This window comes from Saccostrea echinata, unplaced genomic scaffold, assembly GCF_033153115.1.
Source record: "Saccostrea echinata isolate AGI-Se365-2 ecotype Australia unplaced genomic scaffold, CSIRO_AGI_Sech_v1 ptg000054l, whole genome shotgun sequence".
Lineage (NCBI taxonomy): Eukaryota > Metazoa > Mollusca > Bivalvia > Ostreida > Ostreidae > Saccostrea > Saccostrea echinata.
In genome coordinates this window covers 59,982,607-60,009,372 of record NW_026889803.1, presented here as the reverse complement: position 1 = coordinate 60,009,372, position 26,766 = coordinate 59,982,607, and the positions used below count along the sequence as shown (strand labels likewise).

The window sequence follows — 26,766 nt, the reverse complement described above, 5'->3', positions numbered from 1 at the left end:
ACTTCAGCTGCATTTACTTAAAAGATACATACATAATTAATCATTATACCAATACTTTCTTGGGAATTTAATTAAATGTATCAATACCACTAGGAAAAAAACAGAAACCTAATACGTTCTATTTCCACTATGGAAGAGTTATACGTCTTAGTGCGCTCTTTTGTGAAAAAGTCGGAAAATGTACAAATCTCGCGGGATTTCTGGGACAAACGTAACATAAACATGTAAACAATATGTTGAATGTCGATGAACAATTCCTAAGAAAACGCAAATGAAATATTTTATTGTTGTGGACTTTATAAACATCAAGAGTAGGAATGACAACGATATCAATTTATATCTTTTTGATCGTATATATCTACATGTATTTATCGTATGGTATATCTAAATACAATGCACATGCCTCGGAAATGTCGCATTTTTTATTAATGGATGAGAAATTTGAGGTTCTCGCTCTCTTACATATGTCTTTTAGTTCTTCTATTCTTTAATTGGAATGACAAATACATTAACATTTAAAATTGGATTGAGATTGGCATGTTTTGTACTATCCGCAACACCATGCTGTCCCAGTCAGACGACTAAACGCGCCTCTAATTTTGAAGAGTTCACTAATGGAAATAAAACGTATTGACATAGTCTACAGAGAGTTTTCTAACATTGGTCTATCATATATACCCATGTAGTTTTCACCTTTTCCTGTTTTATTCATGGGAGACCACAGGCCTTTGGATCGCTTAAATCTGACTTTAAAAATTTGGGGTGTAAAAAAAAGATAAAGGTATGGAACTCCTTACATAGGGTACCCACGTTCGCTAATAAAATATTTTTAAATCGAATGCTCTAAAGTTTTACTTTCTATTCATATCTATTCATATATAATCAATCTACATCACTACCAACGTTTATTTCCGAACTTCCACGTACTTACCGAGATATGGTGAGATCAATTCCAAAACTGACCTACTTTTTTTACTCAACATTAGCTTGGGCCCAGGTTATTCACATGTATACAGGCAGTGTTTGAACTGTAGTGAACAGCTGCATAGTATTTGCACAATCTTTCAACATTTTAAAGTTGATTTTTTACTCCAGATTGTAAGGTTAAGTCAGTAATAATTCCATTTGCGAAAAAAAATTTAGAAAACGTTTGCTTCAACAACTTCACAGCCATGTTGTTTATATAATATATGTAAAAAGAACTATGATTGAACAAAATTTTCCTGGAATGTATAACATACCTTTTGATTTTTTTAAAAGAATACCACTAAAATGTTGTGGTAACTTAGTAAGACCATATGATCAAATCAGATCAAATTTTGTAGAGACTGAGTGCTAATAAACAAATATTCAGAGAGTAGAATAAATTCCGGGAAGAATTCATACCGTCGTTCCCGCTTTACAATTTGTGTAACTATTCAAAGGCCCAGGCTAATATTGAGTAAAAAAATAAGATCAATTTTGGAATATGATTTTAGCTTATCTCGGGAATTATACAGAATTTCGGAAAGAACTTTGGTAGTAACGTATACTGTTTATAGATGTGAATAGTTATTAATAGAAAGTAACGTTTTAGATCATTTGATTTAAAAGTATTTTATTGGCGAATGTGGGTACCCTATGTAAGGAGTTCCCTATCTTTATTTTTTTTTAACATCTCAATTTTTTAAAGCGATCTAAGGGCCTGTGTGGAAGACCAATGACAACCTCTTGTTAAACTGTGTCTAAAACATGTCAATTAACATCCAATGCATTTTATTTGTCATTTGTCAACAACTCTCATTTTTTCGCATGTTCAGGTTTGTTTTCCCTAAAAGTTATAACAGCTAAATAACATACTAAGTGTTGAATTGTGTTCCATTTAATGAAAAGACTGATTCAACACTAACTTTAATCTGTTAATAATCAAAAAGTTTTTTTTTTGTTTCTGAATCATTTACGATATATATACTTAGAAAATTAATCCAAAAAAAAATTCAAAAGAGACTATCATATATGTATACACAATGTTCAACTTCCGAGGTTATCATAGTTACTAGTTTTTCTCATATAATCACCATGTCCATAATGTTCAGTTACATGAATATCTCTATTCTATTCTCTGCCAGAATAGATGGACATTTTTATTCTTGAGTAGCACTTGCTCACCCCCCCCCCCCCCCCCCTTCAAAAAAATATCATCTATCAATTGTGTATGTTTACATCAGGGAGGACTTGTCTTTAACTGAGATGTCCATTATGTAGCTCAAAGAATTTATACTATGCATTAATTTAAAAGTATACATTCAGAATCATAGCTGATAGTTCATAAATTTATGAAAATTTTGAGAGTTGTAAATAAGATGAACTAACACTCACAATCAATTTAGTAGTGGTATTAAGTAGCTCAAGATTAACAAGATACTTTTTAACCCAATGATTTTCCATATTTATCAAAACACAAATTACTAAGTAACAACAGTTCAAAAAGACACACAATTAAAGAAAATATCTTTATCATATATTATATGTACTACAAACAATAAACATATATACACTGTACTTGAAAAAAAATTACATTACGGGCGATAGGTATGGAGGCAGTTAACTTTTTTCAAGGTATTTTCAAAAGTTTCTTAAATTAAAATTTAAGCTTAAGTGTCAGTAGAATATATAAAGATGGTTTGTGTTTACATTGAGTGTTAACAATTACATGTATTTGCACTAATTATGCATGTTTGAGTTAGCTTCATGTAGTGTTCAATTACTAAGAGTCTGAAGTAATGAATGTACACAGTCAGTTAATTAATATATTTGAACACTTTCAATGATGACCCTGAACAGTTCTGTCATGTTTTGTTTCAAGTAAATTATATTTACATGTGCATATTTTTTTAAAATTATTCATTTTTTTTAACTATAAAAATAGCATCATTAAAAAGGGTATTTAAGTTGTTTTTTTTCTTTAATGCCTTTGCATTTGATACCAGTATGTGAGAAGGATATTTGTTAATCGATTCACATATCCAGATGATTTCATTTGGGACAAAGGTGTCCAGATTAACGAGGCGACTCTGATGTACATATCTGTTTTATTCCTCCTTTTTATGTCTTTTTCCTATCAATCATGCAACTCTTTCCCTCTTGTATATGTGTATATTGTATCACATTTATTATGTTTATATGAAAATACATAGGTGTTTACAATGTAACTTTCTTTTTGCCCCATGAGAGCCATTAATTGGTAAATAAACAATTTGAAATGAATTGAATACAACTGCATTATTCTCTTTAGAGTATAGGCAAAAGCCAGTCCACTTCTCTAAAGAAAATAATAATTGCATGAACATGATCATGGTAAAGAGAATTCGCGAAAGCAAAGTTTGTAACTTTTAACCTGGAACAAAGATATAATAAAAATGCATTGTAAATAGCAATTAACACATTAAAGGCATGTAATTCATTATTATCTGATCCTTTACATACCTGGATTTTCTTGATGCAAATGCTTCTCAAGGAGGTCCTCATTTAATAGAAATTCAAACCATGAAACGGCCGGGAGGGATGAAGGAATGGGACCGAAGTTCCCCCGTGGCAAATTTTCTGTCATGGCGAATTATAATCCAACCCAAAATACATTTCCTTAACACATGAAATTTTTCCTAATAAATAAAATGGGAATACTTTGATTAAAGGCCTGGAAATTTATTTGTGATTACCCTCGCGACACAAAGTCACAATATCCAGGAGGAGAGAATGCTCTTCGCAGGAAGTGTTTGATTACCGATCCCGATGTGAATACGAATTAGGTTAGCGGATCCAGCAGGGGATGGGGTTGGGTTTCAGAGAGGTAAATACATAGATGCATAGAAGCAGAGCAGAAGATTTTTAAAAGTAGAGATACATTTCACTATACATTCAACACAGCCCGTCCTAACATCAGAATCCCTGATCAAAGGTCATGAAATCAACAATTTTGGAAGAAGCCGCTTAAATTAGCACACATAACTATAATGCACTTATACCCAGGAGCAGAGAGGATTTTCAATTCTTTTATGCATTTTTCACATTATAATCAATAGAGACCCGCCTTGACACCAGATCCCCTGACCCCGGGGCCATGAAAATCACAATTATGGAAGACGCACCCTTGCTCATCATAGCCATGATCTTAATTCAGCTGATAAATATACAGGGTAGAGAATAATTTACGCATTTTCACAATATGGTCATTAAAGCCCCACCCTAACTCCAGAACAATTTATCTGCTAAATACATTGTATACAAGGGAGAGAAAAATTTATGAATTTTCACAATATGATCATATTAGAGCCCCACCCTAGCTAACTCTAGAACTTCTGACCCTGGGGACATTAGTTTCACTATTTGAGAGGGCTCGATGCTTATTACAATCATGACACGAGTTCAACTGTTTGATGTCCAGGAGTAAAAGAAGATTTTTAAAGATTGCATGAATTTTGATGGTTTTAGCCCCACCCCTCGGCCCCAGGAGGGCAGGGACCATGAAATTTACAATTTTTGTTTCCCTTTACTCATAGATGCTATATTCTAAAATTGGTTGAAATTTGTTCAGCGGCTCCAGAGGGGAAGTTGAAAATGTTCAAATGTTAGCGGACTACGCACAACGATCAACCGACGACGGACAAAAAAACCAGATCTATAGCAATAGGTCACCTGAGTGACTCAGGTGAACCAAGAATAATTACCCCCCCCCCCCGTATGATTTTAAACAATAATATTGTCAGCTGTACGTCCATTATAGTCGTGACTGGATTACAATATGCCAACATTTCAACTTACGCCAGATTAATTATCTGTTTGATTGAAAAAATAATTAAACCCATATTCATTTGATCTCTATGTTGTTAAATAACAACCAAAGAGATACTAATAAACTGGTAACTGGTTAATTAGTGAGGTCATTGGAAAGGTGTGACAAGTCGTTTCCTATTGTATGAGAGATACGGGGCTGGGTGCGGCTCGAGCTAGCGCTCTCGCCTTGAGCCCCACACTGTACATGTATCTCTCATACAATAGGAAACTCGTCCTATATTTATATTACAAAAATGGATGCTTAACTCCCCTACAAAAATTAAATTCATGTGCTCTGGTTACATGCCTCAGATTCATGGATTGAAAGTTCATATATTTTTGACAATCTTATTTAGACCCCTGCGCATGCAGGTTCTATAGGCTATATGAAGGCAATAACCTTTTGATGACCACTATTACGCCTTTTGAAAAAAGCGCTTTTACTTCTTTACATTTCGCATTATTACGCCTTTAGAAAAGTCGTAATAATACCCTTTTCAAAGGTATAATAACGCCTTAATAAATATCGCCTTTTGAAAATGCGTTTTTGAAAGGCGTCATAGCGCTTTTTTGAAAGAGTGGGGTTAGTGGAAAATGTTTTAACTACATCAAAAATATGTATATAGGAATTAAATCTATGATAAATCTGAATGGCACAATCACAGATTATTTTAACTGTAATGTTGGTGTTCGCCAAGGTGAAAATCTTTCGCCTTTTTTATTTTCCTTATATATTAATGACCTGGAAGAGTTCCTCTCGGACAGAAATATTATTGGTTTACAAAGCATAACTGACGCTATTGAAGAAGAATTATATGTGTATCTTAAGCTTTTCATTTTGTTATATGCAGACGATACTGTTATCTTGGCTGAAACAGATGTAGATCTGCAAAAGGCTTTGGATGGTTTTTATTTGTATTGTTCACAATGGAAACTTAATGTTAATGTTAGTAAGACAGAAATTCTAGTGTTTTCTAAAGGACCAATGTCAAAAAAGGTATTTAATTATAATAATAATGCAATTGAAAATGTAAAAGAATTCAAGTATCTTGGGATAATATTTTCACGCTCAGGTTCATTTTGTAAGGCCAAAAAACATTTATGTGAACAAGCACAGAAAGCAATGTATGGTGTTATAAGGAAGATAAGACAATTTAACTTATCAATTGAATGTCAGTTAGATCTTTTTGATAAAGTTGTTGTTCCAATTTTGACTTATGGCTGTGAAATTTGGGGTTATGAAAATCTCGACATCATTGAACGTGTACATTTAAAATTTTTAAAACATATTTTCCATTTAAAGAGTAGTACGCCCTCGTATATGGTGTATGGGGAGACTGAGCGATTCCCATTGTATATTAATATTTATACAAGGATGATCTCCTACTGGTTAAAATTACTTACCCCGAATTCTTTAGAAAACAAAATAGTTTGTGTTTTGTATAAATATCTATGTTTTCAATATTTTCAAGGAGGTCCAAAAAACCTATGGGTAGATTTCATTTATAAAATTTTAACCTCTTGTGGGTTCTCCAACATTTGGTATGAACAAAGTCCCATTGACAGGAATTGGGTACTTGCAGCAGTGAAGCAAAGATTAAGCGACCAATTTATTCAAAAATGGCATAGTGATATAAATAATTCATCAAAAGGTCAAATTTACAAAATTTTTAAGAGTGATTTTGGATTTGAAAAATATCTAAGTATTTTACCTAGTAAACTCCAAAAAATACTGATAAAATTTAGAACTTCAAACCACCACCTCCCAATTGAAACTGGTAGATGGTCAAATATTCCACTGGATGAAAGAGTTTGTAAATTGTGTAATACAGGGCAAATAGCAGACGAATTTCATTTCATTTTAGAATGTAAAACATTGAACAGCATCAGAAAGAATCTTCTACATCCCAGATTTTGTAAAACGCCAAATACACTTAAGTTTTCTGAAATTATGTCAACGACAAACTTAAAAACTCTAAAAAACCTTTGTATATTTATATCTAAAATAAACGACACCGTCTGTCCTCCATAATTTAAATGTTATCTTACCATTTTCTTTCTTCTTTTCTTCTTTCATTGTATGTTTTTTGCTATACTATGTACATATGTATATGCCCCTCATTTATGCTATTGTATCATAATTATATTTATTATTTTTGTCACAATTATGACGACTAATTTATTGTACCTCATGTACCACTGATGTTGGTGTGAGTGAATAAAATGAAATGAAATGAAATGAAAGGCGTAATAACATATTTTGAAAATCCGTTATACCGGTAACGCCGTTTTGAATAAGCGTTATAACGCCTTTTCAAAAGGTGTTATTACGCCTTTGTTGCGTTATTCCGCCTTTCTTGCGCTAACACGCACTCATGTCTATGAAATACATTTTTCAAAACTATTAATCCGTCACTTTCTTTTTTCAATAGCTTCTGTCCTAAACGGGAGTACTATCGTTGAGGTTCCTAAATCGGTGACATCTCCTTTAAATTGAGCCGAGAAATTTTTTATATTGGGAGATCTGACTTATCAACATATGAATAATGTTAGGTAACACAGTAGCTTGTAGTATGTGATATACGTATTATAAATTAACAATAGTTCCATCCATTTATATGTTGACTCGATATATCTATGCAGTGAAGTTGAAATGAAAGGATATTACAGAGTCTGACACACCTGTTTCATATTTGGATATTTTACTAGAAAAAGAGGTTAATGGTAACCCAACAACAAATCTTTATGATAAACGTGATGACTTCAACTTTTCTATCGTCAACTTTCCATTCTTATGTAGCAATATACCCTTATCACCTTCATATGGGGTTCATATCACCCAGCTGATTCGATACACAAGAGCATGCTCCAAACAATTTGTAAAACGATATCAACAGTCTTGTTTGAAGTCATCATGGTCGATACAAAGACTTTGTCAGCAAATACAATCTGTATTAAGTCGGATACTGACTAACGTTTTTCATACTAATTTAACCGTTTCGCGTTGCCCGATCATAACAATGAACATAAGACAGGTGTGTCCGGTTGACAGGGAATGCATACTACTCCATGGCACCTGATCCCATCTCTGATGTTTTTATAGGCCCGTGTTTGCTCTGCTCCCGATCTGTATTGTTACAATTGACTTGTGAGCTTGATTACTGTTCGTTATCTCCATATTTCATTCTTCATCTTACGTGAAGTGTTAAAAATAACATTATAAGAGTATTGCATAAGCAATACTAGATCCCTAAGGGCCCTTTCACAATTGCCGCACGAGCTAAGCGACAAAATATTCGTGTCACCGAAAAAAATTATTTGGATCGTAAACTGTTGCCGAAAGAATCACATATGAAAAAGTATTCGTACGAAATTCGCACGATCTAAAGCGAGTGTTGTACGATGCAAACGCATTAAATCTTGCGATATATCTTGCGTCTATATCTATATGCGACCGTAGAACAATGAAAGCGAGTGTTGTAAGATAATGTGATAGGATTGTGCGAGTGATCAGTGATCGGACGATTGAACGTGCGCCATTTCGACTGGACGTGCGGCGCTCGTGCGATCATGCGTTCCATGGTACGAATGCAGTTCAGAGGGGGTATATATACCGCCCGTTTCCGACGCTCTTCAGTTAAACGCGAGAGAAGATGCCGCCCAAGAAGATGACAAAAGCAACCGTCAAAGCCAAGCTGAACCGTAGAAAGAAGGCCCAGGAGAAGGAGGCCCAAGACCTGCCGCAGAAGCCGAACCCTGTTGATGATCCACCGGACCCTGCCGACGAGGGGGAAGAGCCGCCAGACCAGCCAGCTGAGCCTTCAGAGCCTAATCCAGTGAGGATGAGGATGAGGAGGGTCCTAGCAAACAGAAATCATTGGCCCTGACTCCAGAGCAGGAACAAGAGCTGGCAAACTTCTACCAAGAAAAACCCTGCTTCTATGATAGAAGTGGAGTGACTTTAAAAACTCCAAGAAGAAGGATCGCCTGATTCAGGAAAAGACAGCAGCTATGAATTTGACTGATGAGTAAATCAAAATAATTTTATTGAACATTTTAATTGCTTTATTTTGATATATTTTATTGTTGAATATTTTGAAGTGTTAATGTTAACTAATTATGGCATTTGTTTCTTTTCAATGGCAGACATCCGGCTCTGGTACAGATCCCAGCGGACCATCCTGGGCAAACTCCAGAAAAAGAAGAGTGGCCAGAAAAGATGTAACCTTACAGCCAGGCAAAAGTGGGTGGAAAGAAACTTAGGCTTCCTGAGAAGGCACATCGTGCACCGGTCACAGGGGTCCCAGCTCGGACAAGTACCAGCTGATGAAGAGGACGAGGATAGTGAGCCCCTCCCCCACAGGCACCCACCAGGAAGAAGCAGAGGAAGAACAAGGACTTGGATACAGCCATTATCGACTTGCTGGAGAAGACTGGCAGGCAGACATTCGACCTGACGGCAAAGGTGGACGCAGCAATGAGCCACGGCAGCGATGAGAAGCAGGCCTGGGTGGACTGGATGTTGCATGCTGTTGTAGTAGTGTTTCAGGTAGGTTCAGATTCTCTTGTCCTCCAGATTTGGCAAGTTACCTCTGCCAACTGCTTCCACATCTTGCAGAACTCGGTCGTTTCTCCATGCCCCGGGGATGTAGTTGCCAGCTTCATCTTCCTGATCCAGGTCGTTGTTCTGCAAGCCAGGATAGCGGAGTCTCATCAGGTTGTGCAGGCAAATGGCTGCCATGACGATGATCTTGCCCCGGTCTGGATCCTGCTGCATTGTGCCCAAAATACATCTCCAGCGGTGTGCAAAAATGCCGAAGGTGTTCTCTACCACACAACGAGCCCTAGACAGACGATAGTTAAAGATCCTTTCTTAGTCGGTCATGTTGCGGTTGGAGTAGGGCTTTATCATCCAGGACTTGAGGAGGAATGCGTCGTCTCCCACCAAGAAGTACGGGATGGGTCTGTCATCATTTGGCAGAGGGTCTGGATCTGACAGGCCAAGAGTGTCATTTTCATTTTCCAGTTGAAGATCTGGGCGTCTCATGAGGAGCCTCGAGTATCAACGTCGGCCCTGAGAAACTTGTAATTGGCGTCGACCAAGGCCAGGAGGAGGATGCTGAAGAACCCCTTGTAGTTGTAGTAGAGGGTACCAGACCGACTTGGGTTTCTTATGGCAACATTTTTTTCCGTCCAGGGCTCCGCATGTATGGTGGACATTCTATCTTTCACCATACTTCTGTGCCACTTCTCGCCACTCATCTGGGTTAGTTGGAAAGATGTAAATCATATACGGTACCAATTTTGATGCACCAGATGCGCATTTCGACAAATTATGTCTCTTCAGTGATGCTCAAGCCGAAAAGTTTGAAGTCCAAAATATTTTAATAAAAAAAAGACTTGGATGAGCTGAAAAAGGTGCCCAAAGAGTGGAGCCAAATACCTAGAAGGATCAGAGCTATGCATGAGGGAGATAATCCTTAATTTTGAAAACAATTTTTTAAAATTTACTACAACAATTAAATATATATCCGTATTTTCAAGCTAGCACCGAAGTACTAGGTTACTGGGCTGTAGAGACCCTCGGGGACTAACAGTCCACCAGCAAAGGCCTCGACCCAGGGATCATAATGTAAATCATATACGGTACCAATTTTGATGCACCAGATGCGCATTTCGACAAATTATGTCTCTTCAGTGATGCTCAAGCCGAAATGTTTGAAATCCAAATATTTTAATAAAAAAAGACTTGGATGAGCTGAAAAAGGTGCCCAAAGAGTGGAGCAAAATACTCGTACTCGCAGACGGCGAGGAGGTATTGGTGCAGAAGCATCCATGGTCAATTGTGGTCTGAAAAACAAGGTATATATACTAGTGGCAAAGCATGGCAAATTGATGCTGATAAATCGAGGAATGATAGTAAAACGTTGCAAGATTACATGAGACACGTTGAGCAACAGTCTCATGGTCGCAAAACACACGCATAGACAGCTGCAATTCATCTTACGACCTTAAAAATTGTGCATCACTCTTGCGAGTACACAAAACGACCACTAAAACGCATGCAACGAATACGAGACATCGTGCAGAGTATGCGAGAGCTCGTGCGAAGCTACAACTTTCCGATCGCAAAGTGTTGTAAAGTGCTCGTGCGCCAATTGTGAAAGGGTGTAATCTGGTTCCCCTTAAAAATTAAAAATCATTGAAGCGGGATGAAATGGAAATCGCAACTTCTCGGGCCTTTCCAACAAGCGGAAAAACAACCTAACGTAATCGTCCATTACAACCCTCTTTTTTCATAAACTTTAAAACAATGTAGGGAGAGCTCTTATCTGTAGAGTATGGAGTTATCACCTATAAATTATACTAAGAAGGGTCTTTCAACTTCGTCGATCCAATACTTTAATAAGTAGGAAACGACTCCTTTTTATATAAATTTTTAACATACCCTGATGCGAATACATTCAAGGTGTTTACAATATTCCGAGCTTGCCGGAGAGGCCCAAGAAGATACGACTGTAATCTGTCCTTCAATGGGAAGCTTACGAAAAAAAAGTAATCTGACCTGACTAGTGGTATGCAATCCACCCCCTCCCCCCTTACAAAATAGCGTTTTCAGTTTGGACAGATTTCTTCCTTTTTGCTTGTCAACTTTTTCAAGGGAAAAATTATCTGTCCCTGGTCATCTTAATAGCAAATAAATATTCTGTCCTGCAAGAGGTTGAAAATATATAATCTGACTCAAGAAAATTGCCCCCCCCCGATCTTCGCAAGGCAAGGGTTTTCGGTCAGCTGTTTGTGTGGAGCGAAGCGGACCGAAAACCCTTGGCTTGCGAAGATGCCCCCTTTAGAATCGAATGATTGTCCCATTAGTATATCATTTCATTTCAGGTAAGACCAAGTTCGGACCAAATGACATTTATTTTTAATTCTAATAGATACTTAATTAGAGCTGAGCTCAATTATGCAAATACGTGAAAGCAACAAATGGCGGGAAAATAGTTTATTTGGCAGCAAAATAAAGACTCTTCATCTACACAATGATAACATCATATATAACAACAGGAGGAACACAGATATATAAGCCATTTATAAATAGTCCTTACGCAAACGCAAACAATGATATGGGAAATTTCTAACGTTAACAGATGCACCGTTTCTACTTCACAGAGTCCTGCAACAATGAACACATGGTAGTTATTAAGCAGCTCATTATAACCACACAATAATACACAACTACAGATCTCAAAACTAAAATGAATATTAGGTAAAATATGTTAATCTATTTTAATAGCGGTGACTTTAAATAACTTCTTTTTCACTAGTCAGTGGTATTGGTGTCCCTATAAGAATGGACTCAATATTTAAATGACAGAACAACTACATGTCCACAGATTATAAGGTCCGAGACTCTCTTAGACTACAACCTTGTTTATCTGGAAGCTCGTTCACTGTTGGTCCTCTGTGTTTTCTTTATCTTCACTACACTGGCTAGTGGTATGGGTCCTAGCGGAGGACACCTGTCACAGAACAACCAAGAGGTGATAGTGAAAAAACATGAAAAATACACCTGATTTACCATCTTTTTCGCAAAACAAGGCTTTCCGGTGTAACGAAAAATTTTGACCCGGGGTTCAATATTGAAACGGGGGAGGCTTTTCAACGCTGAAGTTGAGACCTAAATTCGCGAAAGTTATACTCGTGGTCATTTTTCAACATCTTATTTCATGGTCAACTTTGACAAAAGCTATTTAAGATGAACTAGAAGAGTGACACGTAAAGAATCCCTTTATTAACTCTCCCACTCTTTTAGATGTCTTTTATGATATACAGCTTACTGTATTACCGGTGTCTAAGAAAGTTTTGCCCTTGTTTAGTTTAGCTGTGTGTATTTGATACCTTTATTATTATGTAATCAATTGACTGCGAAATAAATCTCTAAAACATCAGAATTCATAACAATGCGTAGCTTTGATTTACCTACACATAACAAGGACATCTAGTGAGCGATGTGCTATCTACTTCTGGAAATCCAATTTATACTACCAGTTCACTTTCTAAGGATGAAATTCTTCAAAATTACATTTCAGTCTTTAATGCTTTTAACATTCTAGTCAATAGTCGCCCGCGTGGCGTAGTGGTTAGAGCGTCTGCTCTAGAGCCGCGGAGTAAGGAGTTGATCCTTACGAATCCCACTGCGGGACGTGGAGACCGGTCCTTCGGATGAGACCGTATAAACCGAGGTCCCGTGTCGCAGTAGGTGCTGGCACGAAAAAGATCCCTTACTGCTCAATGGCCCTAAGCGCCGAGTATAGGTCAAAATTTGTAGCCCTCCACCAGCAAGTGGTGGCGTCTCCATATGAGTGAAAAATTCTCGAGAGGGACGTTAAACAACAAACAAAACAAAAACAAAAAATTCTAGTCAATAGAAGTGAATTCCATTTACCCTACCTAACTTGAATTCCTAGACTTTATAAAAGTCCTTAAAAAGATACATGCAGGTTCCAGCAAACGCTCTAACAAGCCCCTATTTTTAATCCTCACAAAAATATTAACTGCTGTGAAGGAGAAACTTCGGAGGTACTATGCTACAGCATATTCAAAAAGTGGTGTAATTCAAATATGGATTTTCAAAAACTCCTACGAACGAAATTGTTCAAATCGTGACTTTTGGGGTAAGGTTGGTCAACAGAAGATAAAAATTCTACAAGTGGAAAAATAAGGATAATAGAGCAGGGGAATGACTTGCAAACATACTTAGGTAGGGCACATTCAAAATCGTTCAAATCATGGGTCTTTGGGTAGAGTTGGACCATAAAAGGAAAACATGGGAATGAAGATTGATTTCAGAATAAGATATTTTCAAGAGGAACAGGGTCAAACTAAATCATGTTATAAAGAAAACATTTTTAAATTGTGTTGATTCAGTTTGCTTCTTTTTTTTGGGGGGGGGGGGTTAATTTTAACATGGACCCTGAAATAGAGTTGGGCCAAAATCAGGGGATCAAATTTTACATAATACATGCATGCAGGGGAAAAATCCTTAAAAATGAACTTATCAAGAACTTATCAAGAACACAATGCCATGTTTGTCGTATTAAAATTGAAGAATTCCGATGTTGTATGGATTCAAGTTCAGTTAAGTCATAACCCTCTGGGTCTAGGGTGGTACCACAATATTGGGTAAAACAATTTTCATGGGAGAAAAAATATGAAAAAAATCTTTTTTAAAATCTTCCACTGGAAATCAGCAGGGCCAAGTGAGGAAGGTGCATGAGCATTGTGGTCCAAAAGCCTCTTGCTCAGGGTACGTACGAACGTAGTGGACCGAAATGCCTTGGTTTGCGAAGATAGTTATTTGCTATACTTACTGGTTTGGGATGCTGTTTTGCAAAGATAGTTATCTGCTTTACTTAATTACTGGTTTGGGTATGTTTTGCAAAGATAGTTATTTGCGATACTTTTTAGTTTGGGCATGTTATACCGTAAATCTATTTTTTTTGCGTGTTGCAAATTTTGCGAAAAAAGGGTAGATTTGTACAGTTTTAATTTTGCTTAAGTTATTTTTTGCGATTTAAAAAAAAATAAAGAAAAGGTAACGTTTTTAGAATGGAGAGTTACGTCTCTAACTTTTGCGTGTTTTATTTTTAGCGAGTTAAAAATGATCGCAAAAAATGCGAAAAATAGAACATCGCGAACCCCCCCCCCCCCCCCCCCCCCCCGAATATACGGTACTTCAAAGGCTTTGGCTTGCTATATACATGTACTTACCGGTTCGGGCATGTTTTCAAGGATGGTTATTTGTCATATTTACTGGTTTGGGCATGTTATATTTCAAAGAATTGGGTTGGCTATACTTACTGGTTTGTGCTAGCTTTATTTACTGGTTTTGGTTTGCTGCACTTAATTACTGGTTTTGGTTTGCTATACTTACTGGTTTGGGTTTGCTGCACTTAATTACTGGTTTTGGTTTGCTGCACTTAATAACTGGTTTTGGTTTGCTATACTTACTGGTTTGTGCTAGCTTTATTTACTGGTTTGGGTTTGCTGCACTTAATTACTTGTTTTGGTTTGCTATACTTACTGGTTTTGGTTTGCTATACTTACTGGTTTTGGTTTGCTATACTTACTGGTTTGGGCTAGCTTTATTTACTGGTTTTGGTTTGCTATACTTACTGGTTTTGGTTTGCTATACTTACTGGTTTTGGTTTGCTATACTTACTGGTTTGGGCTAGCTTTACTTACTGGTTTGAGCTTGCTGCACTTAATTACTGGTTTTGGTTTGCTATACTTACTGGTTTGAGCTAGCTTTATTTACTGGTTTGAGCTTGCTGCACTTAATTACTGGTTTTGGTTTGCTATACTTACTGGTTTGGGTTTGGGTTCTAGGGTGGGATCCAGGATAATTTTTCCTATGTTTTTCCTATCCTGCATTTTCTGCATGGCCTCCCCAACCTTAAATGATAGGAAAAGGAAAAAATCATTTAATGGTCAATTTAGTATGGCATAAAATTTGATATGAATGTATTACCAATTCTGAGAATATCAGAGACGAAATAATTGTTTGGGCAATTTTCAGCAAGGAAAAATAAATCTTTGGACTTTTAGAATAAGATAATGATTTTACATGCAAATATAGAAAATACGTCCGATACATACGTCCTCAAATGCCCAAGCTGAATCAATGACAGGTCTGATCTTGCCGTCAGAGTATAGTTTGATAAGCTTGTTCATGATTTCTTTGACATACTGATGCTGGCCTTGTTTATGTAGTAGGTGCCTGAGCTGGAATCCAGCGATGGTTTTATTCTCGTCATACAGTTTGATGGGGCTTATCTTATCAACCTGCCACCACTTCAACAGCAAACAGAAAAAACAATTTACAGGGGTATAAATTATAGTCAAAAAGGACTGTTCACAGATTAAAACCCTAATTATATATTTAGGAATAGCATAGTTATGCTCTTTTTTTCCTCTGAATTTCACTGTCACTTATATAGTATTGTTCAGAGAAATTAACAAATGTAACAAAATGGGAATATTCTTCTGCATTTTAAAGATAAAGGGAGTAAGTTGTATAAATTAGTCCACAGACTTACGGATTTTGCAAAGCTGAAAAAGCTTTTAGTCTCCCCTGTCACAATGTTAGATGAACCTGGTAAGTAATATATATCAGTATTATACAAGTACGTTAATTTAAGGCTAATATATAGTTATCTGTAACAAAAAATGATTCTCCAGATTTTTATGTTATGCAGCTTTAAATTAGTTTAACTTACAATCGATCTTGTTTTGTTTTAAAATTCATAAAATATCATACAATGCAGATATATGTCATTTATTTTATTTTTTTCCCTTATGTCCTATCATTTATCCAGTTTTTTTTTTTTTAAATTTTCAAATACACTCTTTAAAATGGGGATGTTTATTAATCACTTATTGTATTTTTACCGTATAAAATGTATTTTCCCATGGGCTTCAGCAAGGAAATCCCTTTATTGGCATCTTCTCCACACAAACAGTCAAGGAATATGTCCACTCCTTCTGGTGACAGTCTAAAGAAACAAAAGTCAGGACGTGAAAATCATGATGAAATTTCCGCATTTTGTGTTCATACATTATTGAGGAGTAAGCAACATTCGAGTTTCCCAAAATCAGATCTAGGTGTGACCAAGGCCTGAAGGAGAACCTGAATCTTTTACTATCGCAGAAAATGATATACTTTAAATGTTTTATTAATATGATACAGGAGTTAAGTTTGGATAAAAAATCCACTATCAAATTAAGCCAATGATTGACAGTTGCATCTAGTGATTACAATTGATGTCCGTCAGATAAAACGAAAACTGAGGTCTGTCTACTAGTATGTTAGTCCCGCCCACTACGTTACCGATTGACCATTGTGGGTGTTAGTCAATGAAAATACATCCTTTTTTGTATTGTTGTATAGTAAATTGAAGGGAAATTTAGAGATTAAGACAGTATTATTTAATGAATTACCTAATTAGATGTATAATATGACAGATTGTTATTAAACTTTCTGTATAAAAGAAACAAACAATAATGGAGTGAAACATCATATTTTAAAACATGTGAAGACAGTTAAAATAACAAAAGGAAAATAAGTGCTATTGAAAATCGCTGTGAAAGAACAAGCAAAGATCCAAGAATTTTCTGAGAAGAAATTGAATTTTTGCTGAATAGTAAGTAAATATATTAGAGTGTGAATGTTTTAAATAGTTAAAGACATATGGTGTAACGTACGTAAGTGTGGAGAAAAAACTAAACAAAATGATATCTGACAATGAAAGAAATAAATTTACCTTCAGAATAATGCCTGATGTCTACGATATAGTACAAAAAAATTCAAACAACAAATAAAAAGGCGTTCTATACTATAAACAGGGATGGGAAATAGAGTAAACATTTCCATTTGTAATCTTTTATTCTTAAGTTTTCTAAGGCAAAACGGTCAATTACTTTCTGACTTCTTGTGGGTAGTCTACCACGTGATCAAACAAATGGTCCACATTGGCCTTCACCGATTCGTGCTTCTGGTAGGAAGCGGTCCCAAATAGTTTGACGTCCTCCATCATGTGACAAAGTTGGGTCACTGCGATTCCCTACCATATGAGAAATGTGTTAAATTCCTGATATATTTTCACTAGAGATGAAACATGTGAAACGAGAATAACAAACAATTATCTAGCTTTTAACAAGTTTAAATGATAAAACGTGAATTTTAATGAACATTTAGTAAATTTTACGTAATTCTACATATGAAAAGAGGAATTAGTAAATACTTTGAAGAATGACAATGCTCACTTTCAGCATGAATGAATAAACAATTTATTACATAATATCGTTTATGCATTTTGGGCTGTAATAATTTTATTAAATGTCCAAATATTGATGGAACCCTTAAAATCTAAATCACATTAACTGAATTTTAGGTAGGGAATACTCTAAACCAAGAAGGAGAAGTCTTGGAAAGAAACGCCTAGATAAGGCGAACCACTGACATACCACGCCCCCTCCGACAGAATGGGTAAACACAGATTGTCCTCGACGTAAATTGGCGATGTCAAACAGCAGTATGTAGGCGGTCAGATAGCTCATGGGGAGGGCAGCCCCGTCCTGATAACTCATGTTCTCCGGCATCTTATAAACGTACTGGGAGGGAACAGCCACTACCTCCGACCACGCCTTGTAATCACAGAAACCAATCACCCGGTCACCGACCTGTAATCATTGTGGAAAGATATACTCTAACAATCCAATAAATAGCAAATATTAAATCTTATCGAGTACAGAAAAGTTTAGAATAAGTTTCCTCGTAATATGATGAAATTGTAACCCCCCCCCCCCCAAAGGGGGTTATTACTTAACCGATTTAGCAGAAAATTGAATTTGCACTGCTTGAGGAGGATTGCGCATCAATATGACTAATCAAGGTTTTACTGTTCTTGAGAAGAAGATTTTTGAAGATTTTTCCCATAAATTTCCAGGTAAAACTTCGATACCTCATTATAACCCAATCCTACCCCCAGTGACCATGATTTGATTGTTAAGAAAACTTATTTTTAAAGATTTCTCGCTATATACTGGTTTTTCCATGTAGAACTTTGATCCTTAATTGTGGCCCTACCCTATCTTCAGGGGCCCTGATTTGAACAAATTTAAATTTCCGGATCCACTACCTGAAGATACTAAGATACATGTACATGTATTTCACCTGTAATACATGTATGACTAGTCATGGCCTCGCTGTTTGTGACAAGAAAACGTTCAAAGATGTACATGTATTTTATACATTACTACAATGTACATAAAAGTAAAACTTTGATCCCGTTTTGCTTTGTCTCATCCTATTCGCAGGGGGTTATAAACTAACAAACGTGAATCTACACCTAATAAAGAAGCAAATTTTATCTTCCCTGGCCAAGTGCTTCTTTAAAAGATTTTTTTCTGATGGCACCAAACTTTCTTTATTTCTCTTCCCTTGCTTGAGGATGTGGCTTTCCATTTAAACAGAGTAGACTCCCTTAACCTTAGGACACTTTGTGGCAACAGTAGAGGAGATTGACCCACTGCTTCTGGGGAAGAAGTTAAAAACCTGAAAAGTTTATAGCACAACAGACAGACAGTCGGACACCAGACACTCTTCAATCGGAAAAACCCACTTGCCTCACTGGCTCAGGTGAGCTACAAACTAAGTTTTCTATCTAAAAGCTGCATCTCTCACACAATAAAGATTTTACTGTGTTCTGAATAGAGACAAAATATATATCAATGTCATCGTAAAATTTGATTTGAGTGGTTTAACACTGGGGATTTTGTCTATGGCGATTACTCATTACTTGATCTGGGACTGAACAAATTAACCTTTTTTAAGAATACACTAATGAACTTAAAAACAGTATGATGCTTGGGAAAAACATCAATTTTCTGGTGAAAAAACAGGCAAGACTAGAGCCTTAATTCCTTCTAATGGCGGATTGTTGGCTGATTCAGTGTTTTTAAAATTTGCCAAAGAAGGTATAACGGGTACAAAGCTGAATTTTGTTCTTTAATCATTTAGCTCAGCAGCAATTGTTTACATTGTTACCAATACATAGATTTCAAGTGATTCTGTAGTATTAGAAAGTGAATGTTTTCTAAATTCAAAATCACTTGAAAGGTTTTTTTCTTCAACTTATTAAAATCAACATTGTGAATGTTAATATATATGTAATTCTTATAGTAGTATTCAAATTCAGTTTGAACACATGTATCTAATTGAAAGCACTTTCCTCTTGCGAAGATATAAGATAAAATAAAATATTGCAATATTATACTAACGTTGAATCCCGAGGAGTTCTCTCCAAGTGCCTCGACTTCGCCAGCGCATTCAAATCCCATCACTATCGGTGTTTTTGGACCGTGTTCAAGGACTCCTTGCCTCACCATTAAATCTTGGAAACTCATTCCACTACAAAGCAACGAGTTCCAAAGTTTGAGAGACAATTATATTGTTCATATGTGTAGGCGTAATACAAGGATAAGATTCCAATATCTTCGAGGTCTTGTATTATTTATTTGACGTAGAACAATAAAACTGTTGTATGAACTTGTGAAGCCTCAACATCATACACTAGTATGTATTTAACATATAAAGACAATCTAAGAAAACGGGTATAGAATATAATAAAACAGATAGGTATTCAAATGTAGTAAAATGTTATCTACACAGAACATTTTATTTTGTAATAATAAAACTAAAGTATCTCATTTATAATTTGTATTCTTTAATTTTCCCTGACATTTTTCATGCATAACTTTGAATTCTTTTTGTGGCTGGTGTGTCTTGAAAATGTGTACCCGAGTGTTTCTTAAGAAGCTGAATTTTTAAATATATTTGTCATACTATGGAACCTTTTATTCTTCCTATCTCTGGCATGGGGTCATGGTTTGAAAATGAATCTTCACTATAAAAAGAAGATTCTACATGTCTTACTATAAAGAGCCTGGTCCATTATTTGAAAAACGCAACTCCCCATCACGTGCATTTTGGAAAGTTTGGTAAAATTGGCGATGTCAAAAATGTGAACAATTAACAATTTGCGACGGACACCGAATGATGACTGTCAAACACACACACACACACACACACAATAGGCCTGTGTAACTCAAATTACCTTTGAATGTAAAAGGTGAAAATAACGAACAGTAATCAATATCACAAATACAGTAAATAATACCAGTGGAGAACAGGGTAAAATCACGGACTCCTGGAAACACCAGAGGTGGGATCAAGTGCCTAGGAGGAGTTAACATCCCCTGTCGACCGGTCACATCCGCCGTGAGCCCTCTGTTTTGATCAGGTAGACCGAGTAATCCGTACTCAAAATTATAATGTAAAAACAATGGCCTATAATAATTGGTATGAGACATGTAAGTAAAAAAAAACCCAACCCAACGGAAGGTTGTTTTGCAAAAAAGGTTATTATATCAACAATAAAATTTCCAAAATGCTGATTTTAAACGAGATTGTTGAAAGCCCTGAATTATCAACTTATTTTTCAGTAGCCCGCTTCGTTTTAAAAATTGATGGAACTGAAAACACGTTCTTGCGCATCGAATCAGTTGGGAGACATAATATTTATTATAAGGATATGAATTTCCATCAACATCAACTTCGGAGTACTTGTGTGTGAAGAATCAGAAGGATTTTTAACAAAGTAACTATGAAAATGACCAATCACAAGATATGGAAATTTCCTAATTCCACTTTTATTGAAGAAGCAGTTGTCTATGATGATGTCAAAAAGTTATTATGAGGAATGGTTGTAAAAAAAAAGTCATACGATTTAATGCCATCGAATCTTGAAGGTGAAAAAATATGGTTTTAAATTTTTTTTAAGTGTCTCATTCATTAAGTTGTCATCGTAGAGTAATATTAAGTTCGTTTCTGAGGATGTGTTGGGTCACTCCTTTATAACTAGTACAAAAGAATTTTTTTGATAAAATCTTCTCCAAAATAGAGTTTCAAATTGTGAATATATGTTTTAAATACATGTACATGTATATTGTAATGGTAATTCGAATTTCTATTGAGCATTGCAATCTTTACCAACGGAGATTTTGTGGCTTATCAAAATCTACCTGCAATTCTGTAGCTCACATAAAGTCTGAAAAAATTGGGATTGGCGACCATCGCATTTGTTTTTTTTTTTAGACCAGTAAGTTACAAACCTGCAGCTAAGCAAAAACTTGCATAGTGACACTGAGTTGATTGTTAAGATCCATTAACCTCTTGCTATTAACTTGAAACGCGTAAGAATAGATATAGTACTACACCGTTTGTATTTAAAATCAAAAAACAGAATGTACCCCTGAAAGTTGAACTTGGTTGGTTGGTTGTTTGCTTCACGTCCCTTCGAGACAATTTCACTCATGTTGGGACGCCAAATTGGAGATTGAAGTATCCAAATTTAAGCCTGTAGCCGGCACTTAAGGCAATTGAGCAGATAGGTTTCTTTTTCGTGCGAGTATCTACTGCGAAACGGGACATCAGCTTAATTAAGACGTCTCATCCGAAGGACCGACTCCACGTTTCTGAGCAAAATCATTGCGCAGTTTCTGTATGATGCGAGAATGATCGTAAGTCCAAATACCAATAACACAGCTCCTCAGAATAATGTAATGGTTTGAAATTTTCCTTAGAAATAATGGTTCAGCATCATGACCTCCAGTTCAAAGTGATTTGTTTAAACAATAAGGCAAACTTTCTCTTTAAAAAAAAAATGTCTCTTTGCCCTATCCCGATCACAAAACCTTGACATTGTGAAGATGTATCCCAACTGACTGACTATAAATGGTCCGAATTAAATTTTGTTTAAACCCACAGGAAACGATTATTCATTTTTTTATAAAAATTACGAAATTTTCTGATCCAGTCAATAACTCAGACAACTACTTCATTTTCATTAATACCTTTAATTTCAATAAATTTTGATAATGCAGCATTTGATCTTAAAATGTTTTGGATAAAATCCCTACCTATACCTACATGTACCTACCGACCCATTTTGTTCATCCTGAGTCAGTAGAGGGCAAAATGCTTTCTTTGTTTATACGGGGATAAACGGTTGCAACATTGCAGAAAAATACATTCCCGTGACATTTCTTAGTTTATATCTTTATTATGTGTTAGTTAGTTAGTTTGTTGTTTAAGGAGGCTGGGGGGTCAACAAATTAACCACAAATTAACCACCAGATTTAACTTAATTTTTTAGATATGATATCTTAAGCTGTCAACTATCATTTGGCAAAGAAAAATTTCAAAAATTTTAGTTTTAAAATTTGATCATTTTCTATATCTTCATATGCAGCTCTTCTTCTAAAGGAGATCAATATAGTCTAAAAATGGCCACAACCCTCCAGCCTCTTTAACGTCCCTCTTGAGAATTTTTCACTTACATGGAGACGCCACCACTTACCGGTGGAAGGCTACAAATTTATATATAAGCTCGGCACTTAGGGTCATTGAGCAGTGAGGGATCTTTTTCGTGTCAACACCTACTGCGACACGGGGCCTCGGTTTATACGGTCTCGTCCGAAGGACCGGTCTCCACGTCCCGCAGTGGATTCGAACCCGCGACGTAAGGATCAATTCCTTACTTCACGACTCTAGAGCAGACGCTCTAACCACTACCCCACGCAGGCGATTCTTACTGTGTGAATTGTTCATATAAATGGTGGAAATGCGTAAAATGTTGTACTATTGATGTGTAGGTGACACTGATGGAAGAGCCAATAAACAGTTGATTCTAGTAATCTTTCATGCAGTAGACTTTAAAAAGCGGATCTAACTAGTTAAGAGTGGACTGTGTTGATTGATTTAACATTAATTGGTTTTCATGAGAAGTCAAAGAAAACATTCCTTGGATTTCTATAAATAACAAGCTTAAGAGTTCAAATAATCAAACAATGAGTTATCCGTGATACCAGTTAGACAAGTGAATTACTATTATTGACATTAAATGTCTGAATCACGCTTTGTCCGATCCTTAAGAAATTTGATCTACTGGACGCAATGATAAATGTTTTAACTAATCCTTCTTACAAGTTGCTACAATTAAAAGCCAGAAGTCTCTGACAAGACAATAGCTCTATTGTTGTTTTTTTAACTTAACAATGGTAGAGAAAAGTAGCACGTGGACTATAACAATTACGGCAACAGCAATAAATAAAATACACATTGGTTTAGTCTTTTTGTGTCAAGTTAAATTGCAATTGGACAAAAACTGTATTAGAAGTAGCCTTTTAAAAGAATTTCCCATAAACTTCTTTTTTTAGTAACCTTAGCAACACCGTTCATTAAAATAAAAAACTAATACATAGACTTATGTATTTTAGTATTGTCTACTTGTGTACCCAGTTACATTGAAATCAAACTAAAACTACGAGAAGTAACGCTTTGAAAGTATTCCACAGAAATTTCTATTTTCAGTAACCATGGCAACAATTTCATCAAAATCAAAAACCTATACAGAGAGAGTTATGTATCTTACTGTATTCTACCTGTGTACCAAGTTATGTTCATACCGGGGGTATTGTACCAAAACTTTTCGAGGAGTAGCATTTTGAAAAATTGTTTACAATCATACAGACGGACGGATACCTTACTATCGCATATTAAGCTTTTCTGGTCTCTGACCAGTAGAGCTAAAATTAAATTCGTGATTTCTGGATTTATATACAGCCAGACTCATGTTTTCGGGATTTCTATATAGCCAGACCAATGTTTTCTGGATTTTTAAACTGTCGGATATGTGTCTTTTCGATTTTCTAAACTGTCAGACCCGTGTCTTTTCGATTTTCTAAACTGTCACACCCATATTTTCTAGGTTTCTACAGTTTGAATAAAGATGTCTTTTATGCAAGACATGTCCTTCTTAAAAAATAACCAAACATCACCTTTCAAAGTGCAATGGTTTAAAATGCACTTCATTTTGAACATATCAAACTGATTCTGATGTTATAGAAAGGAATGCTCTTACCCTTTTTAAAAATCATTTCTGATACCAGTATTTATTGTTAAGAAAGATAGACTTGTAACTTAAATATAACAGAATACAAGGGATTTCCCCTAAGCCAATTCAGGGAATTTATGTCCCCCGCTTAAGGACTGAATAAGTTTATGAGAGAAAGTTTGTGAATCTTACCTTTGATCCTTTTCATTAATATCAATAGGGGTTATGTTTTAATAATAAGACGTGAATCTGGAAACCAGATAGACATTCTAAAAGAAAACTTCCTCCGGTGACAAAACAATTTCACTTAGGTACAGATATTCATTAATCGCCCCCTCTCCTTAAGCTTCGCTACACAGATGTCACCATATACCAGTACTAGTGAAGGCCTATACATGTACTTGGTAGTTGTTACTCAGGACCATTGAATAGCGAGGTAACGTTATCGTGCCAACGCCTTACCGTTACACAAGATATCATTTTTAAAGTTCTTATCCGAAAGACCCTTTTCGGACACTTGGCGAAGGAACAGTCACTACCTACGTGAACGTCTTAGATTTGACGCGGCGCGGTGAACGAGAACCGAACCCGGGTCTCCCGATCACGAAGCGAACGCCCTACCACTAGTCTACTGATATCACTAGAAGACATCTATTTAGCTTTATCAATCTTATTCTATGTTGTCTTCACGACGATCGACCCCAATCATCTTCTATATTATGATAATTCATATAGATGTACATGTATTACATAAAATGGTTTAAGTTCTCTTGAGCTTTTTGCAATAAAGCTATATTATAATAAATGTTGACTCTCTCTGACGTAGAAAGATCCCTATTGAACTTTATGCCAAAAGTGAAAGATCAAGGTCACATATTCATGTATGGAATATAAATAATTTTGGATGATGTCTCTAAAAGTTCTTCAGCTTTTGCAAGAAAATTTTACAAGAAAACTTCCTAAAAAAGATCCCTAATGATTTCGAGGTCAAAAGCCAAGGTAAGATATTCATATATTTAAAAAAGTTTCCAAATGATTACTTTGGAACTCTTTCAGCTTTTGCAATGAAACTCGGCTCTCTAAATACAGTAGACCCTATTGACCTTGAGACCAAAGGGTGAAAAGCCAATGTCATAAATTCTTTCCAAGTGCACGACTTTTGCATAAAATTAAACTGATCTTTATTAACTTAAATTTTATGCTCTAGGTCGCATCTATTAATCAATCCATCCAGATATTGCCTCCCAAAATCAATAGAATTGTTGAAACTTGTCCATTATCAGAAATTGCTCCCAAAAGCTCGCGAGCGTTGCGCAATTATTGCATGAAAAAGATAATAAACCACTCGCATTTTCCGTGGAATGATAAACTCTGCTAATCACAACTGCCTGAATTTAGATTTCCTGCAGAACTGGTTTTAACCATGATGAACAGACCTCCATATCTAGTGTGAACGCTATACAACGTAACTTTAACCATCATTAAAAAAAACCCACCGAATCAAAAATTGAGAGAGAGAGAGAGGGCGAGAGAGAGAAACTTAAAACATGCAGTGACTTGGCTATGTACATATTTGAGGCGTAAATCTTCTAACCATTGACAGATCACAGGATGGACAATATAATTAATGTCATTTGTTGAATTGTTTATTCGGATAGAATGCTGTTACATTCAACCAACTGGATCGTTCCTTTACGGGACACCACTGGCATTTTAATTCCAATCAAATGATTCAGAATTTCAGATTTATCTTCTTCTTTTTTTTTTTTTTTTTTTTTTTTGCAAAAAAAAAAAAAAAAAAAAAAAAAAAAAACTCCCACTAAGTACATATAGATTTCATAGATACACGCTCAAATTCAGATGGCCTGTGTCACAAATTAATAAAAAGCAGTAAAATTATCGGACAATATGTTACAATATATATCTTCAAAGACATATCGATTCTTTAGAACATCACTTACCAGGCTTTGACACGGATCAAAACCTCCCCCTCCATGGCACTGGTCTGGGGCTTCTTCTGACAGCGAACCATCTTAGGCCCCCCAAAGCCTGTCAGCACGATGCATTTGACCTCTTTGGGGGCCGGGGCCGCTGCCTCTGGGGTCTCTTTCTTTTCCTCTGTTGACATGCTCCTGTAGATGCGTGAGAAATATGAGAATGTCGACAGAAGATGGAATCCTTTTTCCGTGTGGTTGGATCGATCGAGCACTGAGGTGACTGGGTTTCTCTCGCGGCTGTGGTCACCAATGTGGAGGATTCAAAACATCGATTTTTTACCGGGATTAATCAGATAACTAGAGAACATACAGGACACACATCTAGTCCTTGTATTCCTTCACATGTTTTGTTACATTTTTAGCACAGATTTCCATTCACAATTCAATTCCCAAAGTGGGCGGATCTTGTAAATTGATCGGGAAGAATTCCAATATTTTAT

At 36.0% G+C, this 26,766-nt stretch overlaps 2 protein-coding genes across 5 annotated transcripts in view; both read right to left on the bottom strand.

The window, feature by feature from the left end:
* The window catches only part of LOC133171751 (integrator complex subunit 8-like), a 34,669-nt gene extending 30,946 nt beyond the window's left edge, over positions 1–3,723 (bottom strand). For both annotated transcript variants that reach the window (XM_061306542.1, XM_061306543.1), the window contains exon 1: positions 3,466–3,723. In XM_061306542.1, the coding sequence (XP_061162526.1) occupies positions 3,466–3,589 (124 nt within the window). In that variant the 5' untranslated portion in view covers positions 3,590–3,723. The remainder of the gene's footprint in view (positions 1–3,465) is intronic.
* LOC133171752 (synaptic vesicle membrane protein VAT-1 homolog-like) overlaps positions 1–26,766 on the bottom strand; it is a 50,998-nt gene extending 24,232 nt beyond the window's left edge. Inside the window, exons 1-10 of one of the 3 annotated variants that reach the window (XM_061306545.1) lie at positions 26,291–26,766; positions 19,654–19,783; positions 17,839–18,054; positions 17,293–17,435; positions 16,264–16,367; positions 15,912–15,967; positions 15,472–15,666; positions 15,181–15,267; positions 12,240–12,332; positions 11,801–11,986 (exon numbers count right to left, since the gene is read on the bottom strand). In XM_061306545.1, coding sequence (XP_061162529.1) covers positions 12,261–12,332; positions 15,181–15,267; positions 15,472–15,666; positions 15,912–15,967; positions 16,264–16,367; positions 17,293–17,435; positions 17,839–18,054; positions 19,654–19,783; positions 26,291–26,457 — 1,170 coding nt within the window. In that variant the 5' untranslated portion in view covers positions 26,458–26,766 and the 3' untranslated portion in view covers positions 11,801–11,986; positions 12,240–12,260. Of the gene's footprint in view, positions 1–11,800; positions 12,333–15,180; positions 15,268–15,471; positions 15,667–15,911; positions 15,968–16,263; positions 16,368–17,292; positions 17,436–17,838; positions 18,055–19,653; positions 19,784–26,290 lie in introns of those variants that run through there. The other 2 variants (XM_061306546.1, XM_061306544.1) reach the window with 2 other exon arrangements.